The 17,920-nt window shown below is 44.7% G+C and overlaps 1 protein-coding gene across 3 annotated transcripts in view; it reads left to right on the forward strand.

Annotated features, from left to right (window-relative positions):
* The first annotated feature begins 421 nt into the window (after positions 1-421).
* The window catches only part of rhbdl3 (rhomboid, veinlet-like 3 (Drosophila)), a 66,405-nt gene continuing 48,906 nt past the window's right edge, over positions 422-17,920 (forward strand). The window contains exons 1-3 of one of the 3 annotated variants that reach the window (XM_086157129.1): positions 422-733; positions 862-1,361; positions 2,010-2,033. In XM_086157129.1, the coding sequence (XP_086013255.1) occupies positions 1,221-1,361; positions 2,010-2,033 (165 nt within the window). In that variant the 5' untranslated portion in view covers positions 422-733; positions 862-1,220. Of the gene's footprint in view, positions 1,362-2,009; positions 2,034-17,920 lie in introns of all 3 variants that reach the window. The other 2 variants (XM_086157132.1, XM_086157131.1) reach the window with 2 other exon arrangements.

The raw sequence follows: 17,920 nt of genomic DNA on the forward strand, positions 1-17,920 counted from the left end.
TCTAAAAATTAAAATGAAAGTTTTAATTTTTAAAGAAAGATTTCATTTTAAAGCTGTGCATGAATTGCAACAGATGATAAGATAAGTTAAAAAGGTAAGAGATGAGATAAAACTTAATTAATCCTGAAGGAAATTCTTGCGCCAGATGGCTCCAAAATTAATTGCACCTGATATTGAAGTTGAATTTAATAAATGAAATTAAATAAAGATTTCTTTCCCGCAGAAAGGGGAGGAGCTATATCATTTATGGAAAAAAAAAAATCATGATTCATTACATAAGACTTCACAGTTGTGCGGATTTATATATGTAGAAGTAGATATTAAAGTGATAAATCCCATAGCATAATAATCTTATCACACACTCAATCCGAGGTAATATAAACAATGCATTTACTATAAGTATTTAAGATATAGTTTTGGAAACACCTGATTCTGTCTGGATGGCCTGGGGGCGACCTAGATTGCAAGTGACAGGCATCAGTAGGGGGGTGAGCAAGTGTGTGTGCGCGCGCGCGTGTGTGTGTATGTGTGTGTGTGTGTGTGTGTGTGTGTGTGTGTGTGTGTAGGGGGGGGGGTCTTCCCATTCCCAGCTTCCCCCATCTTATCCTCAAGGATCCCCGGTCCCGGGTGCAGCGGGCGGTGCGACGCCTGCACCACCTTCTCCAGGCACCGTGACACACCGCGAGGGGGGTGGGGAAGAAAAGCGTCCGGACGCCGGGCGACGTTTCACCCGGTGAGTTAGCCGACGCCAGCGGCTCCCCGGTCCGGCTCTCCGGGGCAAACATGAGCGTCGGTCCCGGTCCGTCGTCCCCGTCATGTTACCGTCAGATGATGTCACCGTCTCCGCCGGATCCTCCGCAGCTCCCCGGGCGGAGTGAGCGCCGAACCGGACCGCCCCTCCGCCTCCTCCCGCCGGCTGCCCCGATGTACACATCCATCCTACCTCCGGGACAACTAAACCTGAACTGGAGCCGGGATCAACTTTTCCGTGCTCGGATGCGCGCACGCGTGTGAGTGTGAGTGTGAGTGTGTGAGTGTGAGTGTGTGAGTGTGTGAGTGTGTGTGAGCAGAGCGGCGCGCACACACCCCTTCCATCCAGAGCTGCCGGTGTCCCCGGCGTGACGCCCGTCCCCCGGAGCGGCGGGATGGGACTGTGAGCTCCCAAGTATGCGGAGGGCTTCCTGAGGACCGGAGGCTCCCTGTCTCTCCCCCGCGGGCGCATGGAGGACGGCAGCCCGAGGATGGCGGGTGGAACCCGGGAGGCGGCGGCGAGCTCCTCCCCGGCGGTGGCGGCCAATGCGGAGGGTGAGGAGATCGAGGTTTTGGAAACTACCGACGTCCTTCCTGTGGCCCCAGAGGACGTGAGTCCACACACACACACACACACACACACACACACACACACACACACACACACACACACACACACACACACACACACATACACAAACACTGTGCTTTTCTTTATTAAATTAATTTGAACTTTCCTATTATTCATTTGCAACAACTGGATGGAGGTCAGACTGCCACATGAACATTTTAATCATGTGTTATGCAAGATCCAAGATTCAAAATATGTATTGTGTTGCTGTTTGCTGTCCACAGTGAAGCCAGCTAGGTAGCAAAAAAAAATAAGATAAATAAAATAAAAATTAAATGCATGATAAGCAGATTATAGCAACGAGATGCAACATTCATTACTGATTTTCAGTGATTTAACTATCATCAGACTCACATCAGCAGCTTTTGAAGGGACAATTGAGCATTGATTTTCTTGAAAAAAAAAAGATAAAAACTTAATCATCACTTTGGGTGCCCAGCTATCTTGTGCCAGTTCGTGCACTTACAGAGGAGACTCGTTTCCAAACAGGTGCTCCTGCACCTGCTTATAAATAGCAAATATATATATGTATGTATGCAAATCTGCCTATGTAATTACTATTTAATATCTTTCCCTCCCTCGTTCTTTGCTTACATCTTCACCTGGCACCCTCCTGTCCTGGTGTCAGCAATGGAAATCCCTTTTTGACAAGGTATGCACAGCAAGATTTAAAATCCTTTAAATCCCTTTTCCATGTGTGTTTCACTCTTTGTGAGGGGGGGGGGGCTTGTTGTTTGTGTGTGTGTGTGTGTTTGTGTGTGTGTAACCTAACTCTTATCAGATGGATGTGACACAGATGTGTTTACAGATAAAGCGCCGCAGAGGTTTGACTCAAGGCAATCACAGTTGCTCTTATTCATCTTCGCCAAGAAGCTGCTGCAGTTAATGCTGGCAAACATATATGTATTAAATCCAATAACACGAGGTAGGGGAGGGCAACAGTGATACATTTACAGAGTGCCACCATTCCTTTATGACCATTAGGCTGCGATTATTCTGTTACAGGTACTGTAACTAATAGAAGTACATTTAATATATAAAGTATCTCCTCCTGGCAGGAGGAATTAACTGGGATTACACAAGACACGGTGCATTAATGTAATATTTCCTCACCTCAGAACCCTTCAGGGTGCAGTTCCTCCATCACTCCTACACATATTCCAAGTGTTCTAATGTTTTAAAGGCGTTTTGCCTAGCCCCGTGGACGCTCCCCTCACTCCCTCAGCTTAAATGTGTGTTTCAGCTGATTAGACAAATGTATTTTTAGATGAAAATCTTGTGTAGTGCAGCTTTAAATCCTTTGCCTGCTGGGCAGCAATCACAGTGTAACATGTAGCCGCGGAGCGCTCCCGCTGGGGCGCGAGCATCAGAGGGGATGGGGGGCCTTTGGGGTTTTTCGGTGGGGTGTGTCGTCCGCTGTCACTCACCCTGATAATGCAATTAGGAGGACGCATAATCCCCAGATGTATTGATCTATCGGAAAGACTGATTTTCAGAGAAACACACACGCGCAGCGTTGCAGATGCGAGCATTCCCCGGAGGGGTGAAATACAGCTGAGGAAAGCTGCAGGTTGGAGTGACAGACAGCCAACGGGCTCCTTATAAACACACGCACACACACACACACACACACACACACACACACACACATACATATATGTGTGCACGGTCACCACTCTTTGTTGTTGCCCTGGCACCTGCCTGCCCTGGGGCCCCCTGCTCTATCCTAGGGCGAACTGCATGGATGTGTGTGTGTGTGTGTGTGTGTTCATGGGGTGATATGGGATGTGTCGAGATGATTCAGAGGCTTGGTTCGGGGTTTCCCCCCTCTTTTCTTTCCAAGACTGAAGTCATTGGGGATTACGGGAAGGGGTGTATTGGGAGGAGTGCGAGACAGGCATCAGTGTGTATGTGTGTGTGTGTGTGTGTGTGTATTCTTTTATTCCTCATGGCTCGTCACAATGAGTCGCTCGATTTGTCAAGGAAGTGACCCTCGAGAGCCCCCGAGTTCTCCGAATCAACAAAGGAAGAGAAATGACGGTATGCTGAAGGTCAGGGAATGTTTAAACCGGTTGGGCAACCCGAGTTGGCGCGGTTTGTGACAAATAGTCCAAAAATAGCCCACAAATAAACAGAATGTTACTATTCGGTTTTCGTAAACTCTGAAACCACTGTCGCTTGCAACGTCGTCAGGGGCAACCACAAGCCTTTAGATTCTGACAGGATTCACTGGTGTTGATCATGCCAGAAACGTATGGAGATCCAACATGTTCAAATCCAATTTGGTTGAGTTTCTTGGTCTTTGGTGTTAAAAATTAAGAGAAATTGTCTTTAAAGCGGCGTTAAACAGAAGAAATGACGATTGCGTGTGTGCTGTGCTTACGGACAGGCTGACAGATGAGGTTTGACATGAATCTCCACAGTCTATGACGTTCCCAGATGATGTCTTGATCTCCAGGCGGAGATGTAGATGTTGCCAACCATCAGAGAGACGGCGCACATTTCAGGTTCTGCAGGGGAAGTCAGACTGAAATGGTTCGGATGTGGACAGAGGATGTGGCTGGAAGAATGCTGAAGTTGTAACCGCTTGGCGAGATGGAGGAAGATGATTGGCTATGATGACCCCCTGAGGGTAACAGCAGAAAGGAAAAGAAGATGGAACAGAAGAAATTATAAATTTGACAATGTTGTTTAAATTGAAGTCCAGGATTGCAATATGGTTCCTTGCCAGTGGTATTGCACATGCATAAATACTCGCGCCACTCTCAGATTACTTAGTAAGGTCGCGTTCAATTTGGAACAGCGGCTACGAAACAGGAAGATCTACATGCACTGAAGGCCGCAGGCTATGGTCATCCAGCAGCTGGGAGCAGGTCCATCTCCTCTGCAATGGAGTTCAAGTCCAGCACGAGATTGCATATGTTTTCGACATGTTAGTCCGCAGTTACCATGCGAGGATATTTGAGGATAGTCACTTGAAAAACAAAGCGCGTGTCTACGCACAGAGGGGATGTGTGTTTTCAAGGCTGCCTCTTCAGTGAAGTAGGTAAGCAGTCGCTGCCGCTGCCAGCATTCCCGTTCGGCCTCGACGGCACGTCCATATGATTCAGAGACGAATATGTCAGAGCTTCAAGAGGAATGTGATTTCTCTACTCTTGGCTGAATGCCGATGGGAAGACGGCTTACAAGTCGGATGCCTGTAATTGCAAGAGCTTGAATATAACGTGACCGTGGGAGGAGCGCGGCTCTTTGGTGTTGGTGTCGTTCCGTTGGAGGAGCGATTTGTCGCAAAAGAGTCTGGACTTTTTTGTCGGCGTGAGCTGTCATGGTTTCTGGCAGCAATGTTGCCAGCCTTCGCTGTCTGTCAGAAAAATATTTTGAGTTTGAATTTAGTTTTAGTTGACAGAAAAGGAGCCATGTCACATCAGGAAGGTCAGCACTTGATGGCAGAACAGAATATGTTCTTGCTTTCATTCATTCATTTGTTCATTATTTATACCACTTATCCTGCAGTCAGAGTTGCCTGTGCCTATCCTAGCTATCATTGGGCGAGACCTGGACCGGTCGCCTGTCAATCACAGGGCCACATATGGAGACATACAACCATTCGCTCTGTCACCACCTGTGAAATAGAGATAAACAACCATTCATTCTTTCATTCAGTTCACATATTGAGACATAGAACCATTTACTCTCTAATCACACATCAAATGAAAGATTCGCAAATACGGTGAGATATGGTGAGCGTGGCCCATCGGGACATGCAGGCGTAAACAATAGCTATCACAACAAGCCGAGTCAAATCGGTAATAAAGGAAATCTCTCCTTGGCTTTTTCATTGGCCAACCCTGACGTGAAAACATGAAGCTGTCTGATACCGAGAGATTCAGCATCAATTGCGCCTCCAGTTTGTCATTGCGGGAGCGAAGATGCAAAGCCCCGCGTAGACAACCGTGAAAGATGACAAAACATGGACTCTAATTATTCCATCCACGGACTTTGACAATTTAGCCTGTCACTCACCTATTAGCGCTCGCCGTCAGAAGCATTGATGGGGGGGGAGGGAGTGCCTGAGCATGTGGACAGGAGCCAGCAATTGAAGTGCTACGGTTGCAATTAACGTCAACCCGCCGAGCCAAGACATTTTATTCTCGATTGTTGTTGCTTCAGATGGCTGAGCGCCGTCTTGACCCAACGGGGCGGAAGAGACATTTGGACTTTGATCCGTGTTACAGCGTAGATGAAATTTCGGCGAGACGAGACGGTCGAGGATGAGGACGACGGTGCTTGTCCGTCCTTGCCATGGGGATGTTTACACAGCGGAGAAAATAAACGATAATAGGCTCTTACTCATCTTTCGAGCGATCGGGGCAGTGTACAAAAACCCTTCCCTAACATATCACCTTCGCTGTTTCCCCCCGTGAACTCGGCACGCGCTGCTATCAATATCTGGATCCCAGACCGCCGGGGCCGGAATTAAAGTGCTGCGTTGCCATGTTTGCTTTCCCCTTCACTCCTCTTTCCCCTGTCCCCAGAGAGGATTTCGTTGCTGTATAAGTGCTTCCCCGTGCAGGAAGTGAGCGAGCAAAACCTCAGAACGATTTGAGTCTTGTTCCCCCCATCATCTGAAACAAATGCGAGGGCTAAGCAAGAACAGACGAGGTCCAACGAAGGCGATGCAGAGTCCTCCATCTCTTTCCCCTCTCTTACATTTTGTAAACGGTGTCATCTGCGTAAAACAGACATCTGATAATCTTTAGCTTCATCCCACAGGGTTGCAAGAATTTGCACCGAGCTGAGAAAATACCAATCTTCCATCATTTGGTCCATTTAAAGAAGAATTGAAGAGACAGAAACAGTCCATTAAACTACGGCTGCAGACCGGGCACTGTACGGCCCGCGGGCCACATCCGTCCCGTTTCACTTTTTTATCCGGCCTGCCAAACTATTTTCATTGAATATTTTAATAAGTATTTTCAATCAATATTGAATTCAGAAACTCCTTATTTTTGCCTTTTGTTTAATTTTGTACTGATGATTATATACAAAATAATGTTGGTACATTTCTATGACCAGTAATGATTTTAAAGTTGAAATAAAATGTCAAAATATTTAAATATGTAATTTGCAATTTTCGTTTTGTTCAATTTACCTGCCACCTAGTTGGCCCGCACATAAAAACTAAATAAGATATGTGGCCCGGCTGTCCAAATAATTACCCTCACCTGGCTTAATGCCTCGACCAAGTCATCTGTGAAATAAGTCAAAAGTAAAATGAGAATAACCAACTAAAGCTGGGGCCAGTGGTTAGCACCTATGTCTACCAGCGAGAAGGTCCTTTATTGGATTCCGACAGGGGGCCTTTCTTTGTAGAGTTTAAGATCATACTTTAGTTAGCCCTATTGGAGAAATTCGAGGGAAATTGCATGTACTTTCTGTATCTGCGTGGCTTTCCTGGATTGTCTGGTTTCCTCCCACCGTCCAAAAAGATGCATAAGGTGACCCTAAATTGCCCGGACATTTGAATGGTTGTTGGTCTCGATACAAAGTTTGAATGACAGAATGTATGGGTATATATCTGCACGTGACCCGTGAATGCAAGAATGAATGGTTGTATGTCTCAATGTGCATGTGAATGAGGACGTGAATATTAAACGTCTCTCTATGTGGTCCAGGATGAACGTCGCCTCTCGCCGTTCCACAGCTGGGATAGCCTCCAGACCCCCTGCAGTCCTGAGTGCAGGATAAATGGATTAGATGATGAATGAATGAGTACCCCCAGCTTTATTAATCAAAATGTGTGTTAGTCATTTAAACACCGTCCCGTTCTGCGCTGATATTTCCGATTTCCTGCAGCGGCCCCTCGTGTTGAGGGTTGCTGGTTGTTTATTTATTTATCTGAGGATTTCCACTGATTTGAGGATGTGCTGCAACCCTGCCAAAACCCAGGATTTATCTGATAAACCGCATTAAGCGCGTTAGAGTTCATCCAAACATGTTCTGCTCCCTGTCAGGATGGAGGCGCATTCAATGCATTCGCTTTTATGACTTCAACCGAAATAAATTTTGATTAATCAAATTAATTTAGAGGCAGCATGGCGCGGGGGGAAGAGCGATGGTCCTTGAAACCTAAAATTCCTTTTTCGATTCCCGACTCCTCCTTGTTTGTCGGTTCATCCATGATGGGATGGATTAAAGTATACATTATTATGAAATCTTCTTCCGTCATTAGTAGCTACGAAAGTCTCCATGCAACACATCATATAGCAACATGTTAAAGGGGCTTCTTTTCAAAATAGAATTTGAAGTTTTTATTCAAGCGGCCATCATGGAGAGGTTTGAAGCGACCGAACTGGCACAAACAGTAACAGTTCACTTATTTTCTTCTGAAGGGTGACAGGCTTCGTGCGAAAGACCCATATCGGCGTCACCTTTGTGTTGACGGCCGCCTCCCCATTGGCATGTTGAAATGCCACCGGCACGCACTCGCACAGGCTTAGGGATTAAACACTTTCACATGCCCGCATACCTTCCGTAAAGTGTTTTCCCTTCAACTTCTGGTCCGGCGGAACAAACCTCCCGGCGTGCTCCGTGATCCCCGGGCTTTTTGGTGGAAGTCTTTTCATCTTGCTTTACTCGATTTCTTGCTCCAATCACCAGAGGTGGGGTTAAGAAATCAATACGGCAGGGTATATCAGAGAGAAATTCTAACACCAAATGTCTTACCGCAGTAGTAAATGTATAAAAATGAGGAATCTATAAATTCTTCCTAGCATCTCTGCCTCCCATATGATTCCCAGACTGATCATGAATTAATACATTTGTGACATTTAGGCGTGAGCCAGCGGTCGGCAGGCACGGTTGCACAGTAGTTTGCGCTTCTGCCTCACAAGTAGCTCCCTGGTTGGATTTGGAAGGAGGGGGCCTTTTGTTTGGAGCCGCAATGTTCTCCCAGTGTCTGAAGGTTCTTCAGTTTCCTCCCACAGTCCAAAACATATTATAGGCCCTGAATTGTCTCTAGATGACATCTGAATGACAGAGTGAATGGTTGTTTGTCTCTATATAATGTGTCAATGAGAGTTTGAATGGTTGTATGTCTCTATGTCAGGGGTGGGCAATTATTTGGACTGGCGGGCCACATTTCTTTTTTTTTTTTTTTTTTTTTTTGCACAGCTCAACTATAGCATGTAAGAGATAAAGATAAGATAAACAAATGAAAATTGCAATTTAAATATGTACATTTTTTGGCATTTTATTTCAACTTTAAAATCATAAAGGATCATATAAATGTATCAACATTATTTTGTATGTAATCATCCATACAAAATTAAACAAAAGAAAAAAAAATCCATTTCTAAATTCAATATCGATTGAAAATAAATATTAAAAGAAAATAGTCTGCTCTATGGTCTGCTCGATGTGTTGCCCATCGACTGGCAACTGGTACGGGGTAACACCCCATCACCCATGACAGATGGGATGGGCTCCAGCCCATCCAGTGGGCTCCAGAGTGCAGAACAGGCTGTATGGATAATGACTGAAATTATCTTTTTTCCACTTCATTTAAATGGTCTCCTTGATAATCCCTTTTTTTGTCATATTTGTTGTCAAAATGATGACCCAAAAACATAAAGTAGCCTCACAGCTGAGCTGGATCTTACTGACCCTTGTCTGCCATTTGTCTAGTAAAGTACTTCCAACTGACAGGGTGTAACAAGATTTGTATATTATGTATTCCAGAGTAGACCCTCGGCTAGGGGCCAGGTGGCTGATCCATTAAGGGCCGGCTAACTGGGTAACCGAACGTTCACTTGAGGTAAAAAAAACAGAAAACTAAAGAGTGACATTTCAGTTAACCTTGTTGTGGAGGAAGTGACACAATTAAACCCGATTATTGGTCCTTAATGACCCTCCTTTTTCTTTTAGTCGGTGACATTAGAAGGAAATGCTACTTCAAACACTGCGGACGCTCGAGGAAACACAAGTCCCACGAGGAAACACTCACACAATGTCTTGTTTTTAATCCCTGCTTTTTTTTAGTGATGCTCCCCCAGACTCGTCTGAACTCGCTTCCAATTCCCCGCAATTGCTCACTGATTATACGGTGCATTTTCATACATTTTCAAGCTACAAATTATATCCTTAAAGGCTCTCTCTGTCACTTTCATGTGATGAGATAAAATTAATTTTTTTTTCCTCCTTTATTGGAGAAAAAATGTGCAAAGCGCAAAGACCGTCCAAAAAATGGCCTTAAATGTTAGACTTGACTAATTTTCACCTTTTCACATTTCTCAGTGCTTCTATGTTACAGCCAAGGCATAAAAAGGGTATTGAGAAGATCCTCTTTGGGATCTACTCTTTCCACCCTGGATTAACTTTAAGCCATTTTTTTAGACCTCAGACATTTGTTGGTGTTTTCCACATGAACGCAGGCAGCGATGTTCCGAGGAGTTGCGATGCAACCGTGTTTTGAAGGGCTTCTGGAGCCTATCCTATCCTTCATGTTTCATACGGAGACATACCGCCATTCATTCACCCTCTCATTCTCATGTCATGTTGAGACACCCGCTCTTTCCCATAGCATCCAGAAACAAACAAGGTTACACTTTCGGCACCCTCACGTCATATAGACATGATACCATTCATTCCCTCATTTACACACCTCTTCACCAAGTACTACCCTACTAATTGCACTTAGCATCCAACCCTGCCGCAAAAAAAAAAAAAAAAAAATAGAAAAAGAAGGATGAAATTAATGTATGTATGTATATGGTTCTAAGAACCATATGGTGACTGAGTTGCACCTCTTATAAGTCGCTTTGGATAAAAGCATCTGCCAAATGACTGCAATGTAATGTAATGTAACATAGACATACAACAATTCAACCACCCCAGCTGACTGGTCATACAGAGACATACAGCTATTCACCCTCTCATTCCAATGTCTGGACAGTTTAGGGTCTCCAATGAACCTCTTGTGTGTTTTTTGGAGGGTGGGAGGAAACCCGAGACCTCGGAGGAAACTCTCACAGACTGTAGGAATCAAGCCGGGAACCCCTGATGCGCTAACCACCCTGCCACCCAGGAAGGAATCATGAAATTGTAAAGTTTATTTGTCTCTCTCTACCAGAGAGACATTTTCGCACATTCTCTCAATTCTGCATCCGTCCGCCGCTCGCGGGCGAAAATGTTAAAATCCCGAAACATTCGTGACTTTCTCAAGGACCCGGAAAGAACGTCGGCAATTTACGTTCGTGATTTGCGGGTTAGCCGCCGCATGCAACCTTTTTCACATCAAATAGCGCCATCTCCATTTCTGCTTTTGTACCGTTTGGCCTTGAACATGTTCCGCTGTAAATCCTTAATTGCGCTTTTGTTTTTTTTTTGCTTTTCGCGACACGTATTGTCGGCGCCGCGCTGACGTGCTTCTCAGCCTAATTGCCTCTGACACATCCACAGATGGTCGGGGTCACAGTCTGCTGACCCGCACATCTAACACGACCTGAGTGATTGACACCGTCTGAGCCTTGCAGATAACACACACTCCGTTATTGGACCGGATTCTACCGAACAGCCGCCGCTCCATTGTATTAAAAAAGTGGCTGTGTGGCGATGAATTAATAATACCTCCGACCTTTCATTGAAAGATTTTATCTGAGCTCATTGCTCCCAGCTCCCCCCCCCCTCGCCGCCGCTCAGCTCTAAATAGATTTCCTTAATGAAAGGCACAATTCCAGTTGGCAGAGCGTGAAAACAGTCTCCTTTTATTTGCAGGTATAAATAGCTGCCGCTCTTGTTGATCTGTAAATGTGAAAAAAATCAGCCGCGTCAGTTTTACCTGTAATTGCCTGTAATAACAACAGTGGCATTAAATCGAAGTCTCTTTTTATAGCTGATTGGTCTCCCGAGCCTGACAGCTTCTGCCTGAGCGCCGTGTGCGCCGGCTCATATGCCGTGTTTGTACATTTGAGGCCCAAAATGTTTTATTCAGTCATTCATTATCTGTACTGGAGTCTATCCCAGCTGTTGTTGGGTTGGAGGTGGGGTTCACCCTGGACCAGTCGCTAGTTGATCGTAGGACGAAATATAGCGACATACAACCATTCACTCTCTCATGCACTCATCAAATAGAGGCATGCGACTTTTTATCCTGTTATTCATATTATACATAGGCAACAACCATTCACCCTCTCATTCACACATCATATAGAGACATTCAACCATTCACTTTCTCATTCTTTCATTCATCAGTCCATCCATTCACCCAGACACCCATAGGTGTTGCTGCTGTAAGCATTGTTGTATGTGTATAGCAATTGTATATCGCTTATATACTTTTTTCTTTTATTAATGCATATATCTTTCTATTAACTTCCTCTTCCGCACAATCCACTTTGTGCTGTGTGCGAACTGAAATGTTCCCACTGTGGGACGATTAAAGTACAGTTCTAGAGACAAACAAGCGTTCACCATTTTCCTTTGCACATCACATAAAGACAGACTAGAATAGAATAGAATAGAATCGTCAGACAGTGGGGAAATTTCAACCACTCACAGCAGGAAGTGGACGGTGTAAGAAAAGTTATCAAAAATAGAAAAACTAAGAGAAAACAATAAAAGAAAAACTAAGAAAAAACAATAAACAGTGTCAACAATATATATAAACAGGTAGGGCTTGTATTAACAAGTTGCACCCAAACAATACGACGATATATAAACAGTAAAAACACATGCAAAAGTTGCGACTAGCAGCGAACAACAGCAATACTTGTAGTGATGGCAGCACAGCGGTAACACCTATGGTGTCCAAGTGAGTGGATGTGTAGGAGAGTGGATGAATGGACACTTGAGTAGATGAATGAAAGATTGAAAGAATGCAGTTTGTCGATCTTCTTCCTGTCCAAGAGTACTCCAGAGAAAACGGCTGATGCCACCTTAGTGTCTAAGAAGCTCCTTTCGGAGAGCCCCCTTTGCTCCACGAGACCTGAGTCTCCACAGCAGGTACATTCTGCTCTGCTCACCTTCTTGTAGAGATCGCTATAACATCTCACTTCCCTGGGCAATTTAGGGTCTCCAGTGAACCTACTGCATGTTTTTGGAGCTGCAGGAAAAACGGAGGAAACCCACACAGGAATGGGGAGTGTGTGAAAACTCGGCATTGTCGGAATTGAACCAGGAACCGTCTTTCTGTGACAGGGAAACGCTAACCAACGCACCCCCAAAATGCATCTCTGAAATGATCACAGGCTGTTAAACCTGTTCAACATCCTTGCCGGTTGCTCAGTTTGTCTGTATCTCTCACACACCTGTGAGGTCAGAAATGTTTTCTCCAGACACCCAGTCCGAAAACACGTGCGATGTCATTTTGAATCTCTCCGCTGGCCGTTTAAAAGCAGCTCGTAACCAGCTGCTATTTCGAGGCATTTCATGCTTCTCAGTGACCGAGGTGTGTGTTTGTCGGAGCCGTTCACCCCACGCGGGTGGACCTGAAGGGCTGTCGATGTTTGACAACAGCTTGAACCCCAATGTGTTATTGTTAGTTTCTGAGGATGAACAATTCACTGACAATTCACTAAAAAAAGGAAACAAATGTCATTAAATCAGCTTTGCTTGAAATCTTGGAGGTGCAGCCACCTCACGTCCGAGGCCAAGGATTGGGATTTGGGTGTCAAACACTCCTCTGCGCTCCGCCGGAAATACTACAAGCTTTTTTTTTTCATATTTTCTTTTCTTTTCGTCCTTGCACGGCGGAGAGAGCTTGGAGTCGACCCCAGAAGTCTCTCTCCTCACCCGAAGCCGACCAATCCGGCAGCTCCCGGTCTCCTATTTCAGCCCCGTCACTCTGATCCTGTGGGGATCAAAGATGTGATGCGGGTCCGTTCCCTCCTGATAGATGAAACTGTAATTCCTTCCAGAATGTCATAGTTACAGATCTGCTGACTGACACTAGCACTTTAAGCTGTGTGTATGTGTGTATATATGTGTGTGTGTGCAGTGTGATGGATAGTGCCTACAATAAGTGTTCTACCCAGGGCTTAGAATTTGTACACAGTCTGTTGTCACCTCACCTCACTGTTCCCATGCACACACACACACACTCACATTCCTGTGCCACAAGACCTGCAGGTCAAAAATAAAGCCTCCAGCAGGTGGACTGTTGACACGGAGACAATAACCCTGTGTTTGCTGCATACCTGGCATTGCGTGATTGTGCGTGATTGTGCATGAGTGTACACAAGCGCTCCCATCACTGTCTGTCAGAGTGTGTTCTGCACCGAGCACGCGGCTCAGCTAATTCTTTCACCCCCCCGATTTATTCCTCAAGAAGTTTCCTCTCTGCCGGTGGGTTGACGACCGGCGCAAACAAAAGCCAAGCGGATTTTATGCCTGCGTGCTAGATTCTTTACACCGACCCGCTCTCTCTGGTTGAACTCTAAATTGTGCGCCGGCCTCCTCGGAACGCTTTTTTACCTCGTGCTCATCTGTCCGTGAAGCGGAGTTCTAACAAACCGCCCTCACTGGCATCTCTCCTCCCCGGAAGTCTCGACAGGCTGTTTTGTCGATGAGATAATATGAGACACTTTTGTAATTCAAAGGTAGTGACGTTTCTTTTCTTCTGTCCGCCCGCAGTCAACCTGTAGGTAGAGCGTTACATTCGCAGTTCAACGACATCAGTTCCTTTTTCCCCTTGTTGGTAAGAACATTGTCTTTTCCAGTCTTGGTGTTTATGATAACTTCCTGCTTTACTTTTAAACCTCTTTTAAAAATTTACTTGACATGCCTCCCATGAGAATAAACACATTACCAAGTTGATATCCCGGCTGCTTTCGGCTTTCGGCCTGTCAGTACCTCTGATGAGCAAAACGAACCGACAGTATTTGCTTTTCTGCAGTCCTTGTAGGGTTGTTTATTGAGGCCCTACATTCAAATAAAATCATGCATACTAAGAGTGATGAAAGGCTGCTTTATTATTTGATTGCACATGAGGTTTTCCTCATGTGCAATTATGGCATTGTCCATCATGCAGTACTCAGTAGTGTTAAAATTGCACAGGCCTTGTTGGGAAACAGTATGACAGTCACAGTATCAAGGAGATCTCAGGTAGATGAGCCCCTTTTGCACTGTAGGACCTTTTTGCACTTAGGAGAAACTTTTCAGGAGCTAGGCTGTTTCTTGGATCATTTGGACAGCATAGGAACTTGGACCTCAGTTCCTAGAAACATTTTAGCTCCTACTCCGAGGCAGGGTCTTTCTACGGTTCCTGAGGAACTCTGGTGACGCAGGTGCTTGGTGATTAGAGCTTCGTACGCAGAAAAATTCTGTCCAAAAGCGTCTGTTCTCATGCGCAGTGTTGGATTGAGTTCATTCATTGCCGCTTACCCTGTTTTCGAATAGCGTTACTTATCAGCTTTCTGTTTTAGATTTATAAATTCAGCACGCAATTGTGATAAGTAATTGATGCTCGACATTTTCCAAAAAGAAAGTCTTGAAAATGCAAAAAACAGATGAGGAAATTGCGGGATCGTGATTATGAGAAGCCAAAATAAAAATGTAAAGATGGTCATTTAGAGTTTCCACAATAAAAAATGAATTTTGTGTTTTACGTGGCAAGATAACATCTTGTACTAAACGTATATGACCGTACAACAGTTAGCAGGAGGGGTGAATGAACAGGCCACCAGCACAGACCGTCTGATAATAGAAAAAGTCCGAGAAGCTGAAATCACAGAACCGCTCCGGCTGCAGGGAGCAGGTGGCGAGGGGAGCAGTTGGATACAAAAGTGCCATAAATGATTATTGAAGTACCAGTTTAGAGTTGGGGAAAAACTGTATTCCACATTCCCTGTTAGCCAGCGAATGCCAGAGTGATTCAAATGTTTGCCGATATCACCTGCCGATACGGGCTTTGTCACAGCAGGTTTCAAGAATTTGTGGCCATTGGGTTGCTTTAGCAGGATGGAGAGTTTCAATAGACTGCTAAAGTATTTTGCCAAACAAGTTGTAGCCATTTATCTGGCTTTTGGCCTTGGCGGCGGCACATCTGCTTCCCATGCTTTGGTTGAGGTTTGTACTCCTGCATTGTGTTTGTCGTAACAACGGCTTGTTCAACAGGGAAACTCAACTTGCGATTATTTTAACTCATGAACAGGGGCGATATGATATGATTACATTGGGGGACGCAAGAAAAATCCAAATATCTACCAACTTGAGTGACTAAAGGCTCTGCCCAAATAGTGCCGTGTCAGCCTCAATCACAGCGACCTGGCCCGGCCTGCTCCAGCAGGCTCAGCAGATGCCCAAGGTGAGCAGTGGCGGCGGATAACTTTCACCCAGATCTCCGCTGCCATCCTGTTCCCGTTGTTTCATCTTACAGTACATTGCTGCCAAAGGCTGCAGCGGTGCAGAAGTGCTGAAGAGGCTGACTGTCACTAGACACCGCAAAAGTAGACATGGATGGGAATAACACAATTCTGACTATTTGTTCCTCGGGGGTGATATTTACCCATGTAATGTTCTCTCTGTCTTGCAGCGCCATTGTTGATGTTTGTATTTTCCTGACAAAGTAAACAGGGGGAACATATTGCTCATTTGCAATTCGGAATTCTGCACCAGATGTAATGTATTGGTCTTTGAAGGCTCGTGCCAGAATTGGAAAATGAAAATAGGTCACAGATGGAGCTGGTCATGGTGGTTATTAGATATTTTTTTTAAATACATATTTATGACAAAGTTTTCTAGAATATTGTATTCTCATCTGTATATTCACAACACGGCACACATATACAAATGAATGTAATGCTCTGTCAAGGGGGTGAGTGAATTATTATTTTAGTGTAAATTGTTTGGTGAATTCACAAAAAATATGGTCCCCCGTTCAGAAGGATTTAAATTTTTTAAGATAATTTTAGAAGGTCCCTGGTCCAAATCCGACAGGCGACTTTTCTGTGTGGCGTCTCCATGTTGTCCCCATTATGTAGGTCCTCCAAACACAAGCAGGAGGTTCACTGGATATCCAGATTTGCCCAAACATGAGAATGAGAGAGTGAATAGTTGGATGCCTTTACATGTAGCCTTGCCTTTGTCCAGGTTGAACTCTGTCTCTTGCCCAATAACAGCTGGGAGAGGCTCCAGTACCCCTGTTTCCCTGAGCGCAGGATAAGTTGTATAGATAATGAATGAAAACTACAATTTCATTCAGTATGAATATGTGACTGCGTCAGCATTTTTCCGAATATTTGACAAATACGATTTGTTGTCTCACAGTTAGGCACATGTAGAAAGCATTTGAAATTATTCCCCTCGGAAAGAAGTCAAAATACCATCCAATCCGTGAGTCTCCGGATACCGAGGGACAAATAAAAGTAATAGTTTATCTTTAAAGAATTCCAGTACGAAACTCAGCTAAGCAGAACAGTCGATCCAGGTCAGATCATCCGTGTGCTTTAAGGATGTAGTACAAGGACATTTCGTGCTCTCCTTGTCTGAAAACACACGGCCGTTGCCTTTTTCTGTCCTCTGCAGCTTTAACTACTCTCATTATGAGACATCTCAGGAGAGCCAGGCATATCAAGTAGCATTTGTCTGTACCTGCTAATAAAAAGTCCCAATCTCATAACAGCACTCTTATGGTTTCCATTTTAACAACTCATTGTAATCACTAATTAATGACGCTTCATTGTTTATACCGCTTATCCTGCACTTTGGACCGACACCAACCGACATTGGGCGAGAAGTCGGATACACTGTGGTACCCTGTCAATCACAGGATAGTTAATAGAACTGAGCCACCAAAAGCTAAATAAGCAGTCTTGTAAGTGAAAATGTATACTAATGTTTACTAATCATTGTAACTGAATCATAACATCACATTAACAAAGACACTGACACAACTTGGACTCAGTTAAGTTAATATTTATTTGGTATTAATGCCACCGTGGAATGTCCTCTATGTTCATACTGACGTGACAATTTGCAGATATTTTCCAGTCATATCATGTCTCAGTGAGTAGAAAAGCCCACTGGGTGCAGTCACATGCTTAGGGCTTAGGATGCACGTTAGCGTGGAAACTCGCGAGGGCCTTCAGGCTCTTGACGGCCATTCTCACGGTTTCAGTAAAGGACGGTGGGGAATTCCTTTCTTCTTTTTTTTTTCTGCTGGGATAAGCACACCAACGATTGCTTAAGTAGCACCTCGTCTGGGTTTCCCGGCAGGGTCTTGTGATGACAGTGTGATTATGATAAGAATTACCGTCCTCGGGGGAGCTGCTGCAGAAGGTTGCATTAAGAAACAGTTCATCTACAGGTGTCAGCCAGATCCCTGCTGGCTCTTGCTATTTACAGAAGTGCTTCTCCAGATTCCAAGTTCTTTTAATATAGTTTATTATAGTTGTCTTCCTCGAAACTTTGTCCTTGTACATTTGCAAAAACACATGAATCTGCAGTTTTTCGCACCCTGTGTGAATACTGTGTTACTGCAGAAACAATTACTGAGACCCAGGCAAGGTGTGTACTTTGTAATTTCCATATAGGAGAAACGTG

The sequence above is a fragment of the Fistularia commersonii genome, chromosome 12 (assembly GCF_037954325.1).
Source record: "Fistularia commersonii isolate RoL2024-O1a breed Wild chromosome 12, RoL_Fcom_v1.0, whole genome shotgun sequence".
NCBI classification, from domain to species: domain Eukaryota; kingdom Metazoa; phylum Chordata; class Actinopteri; order Syngnathiformes; family Fistulariidae; genus Fistularia; species Fistularia commersonii.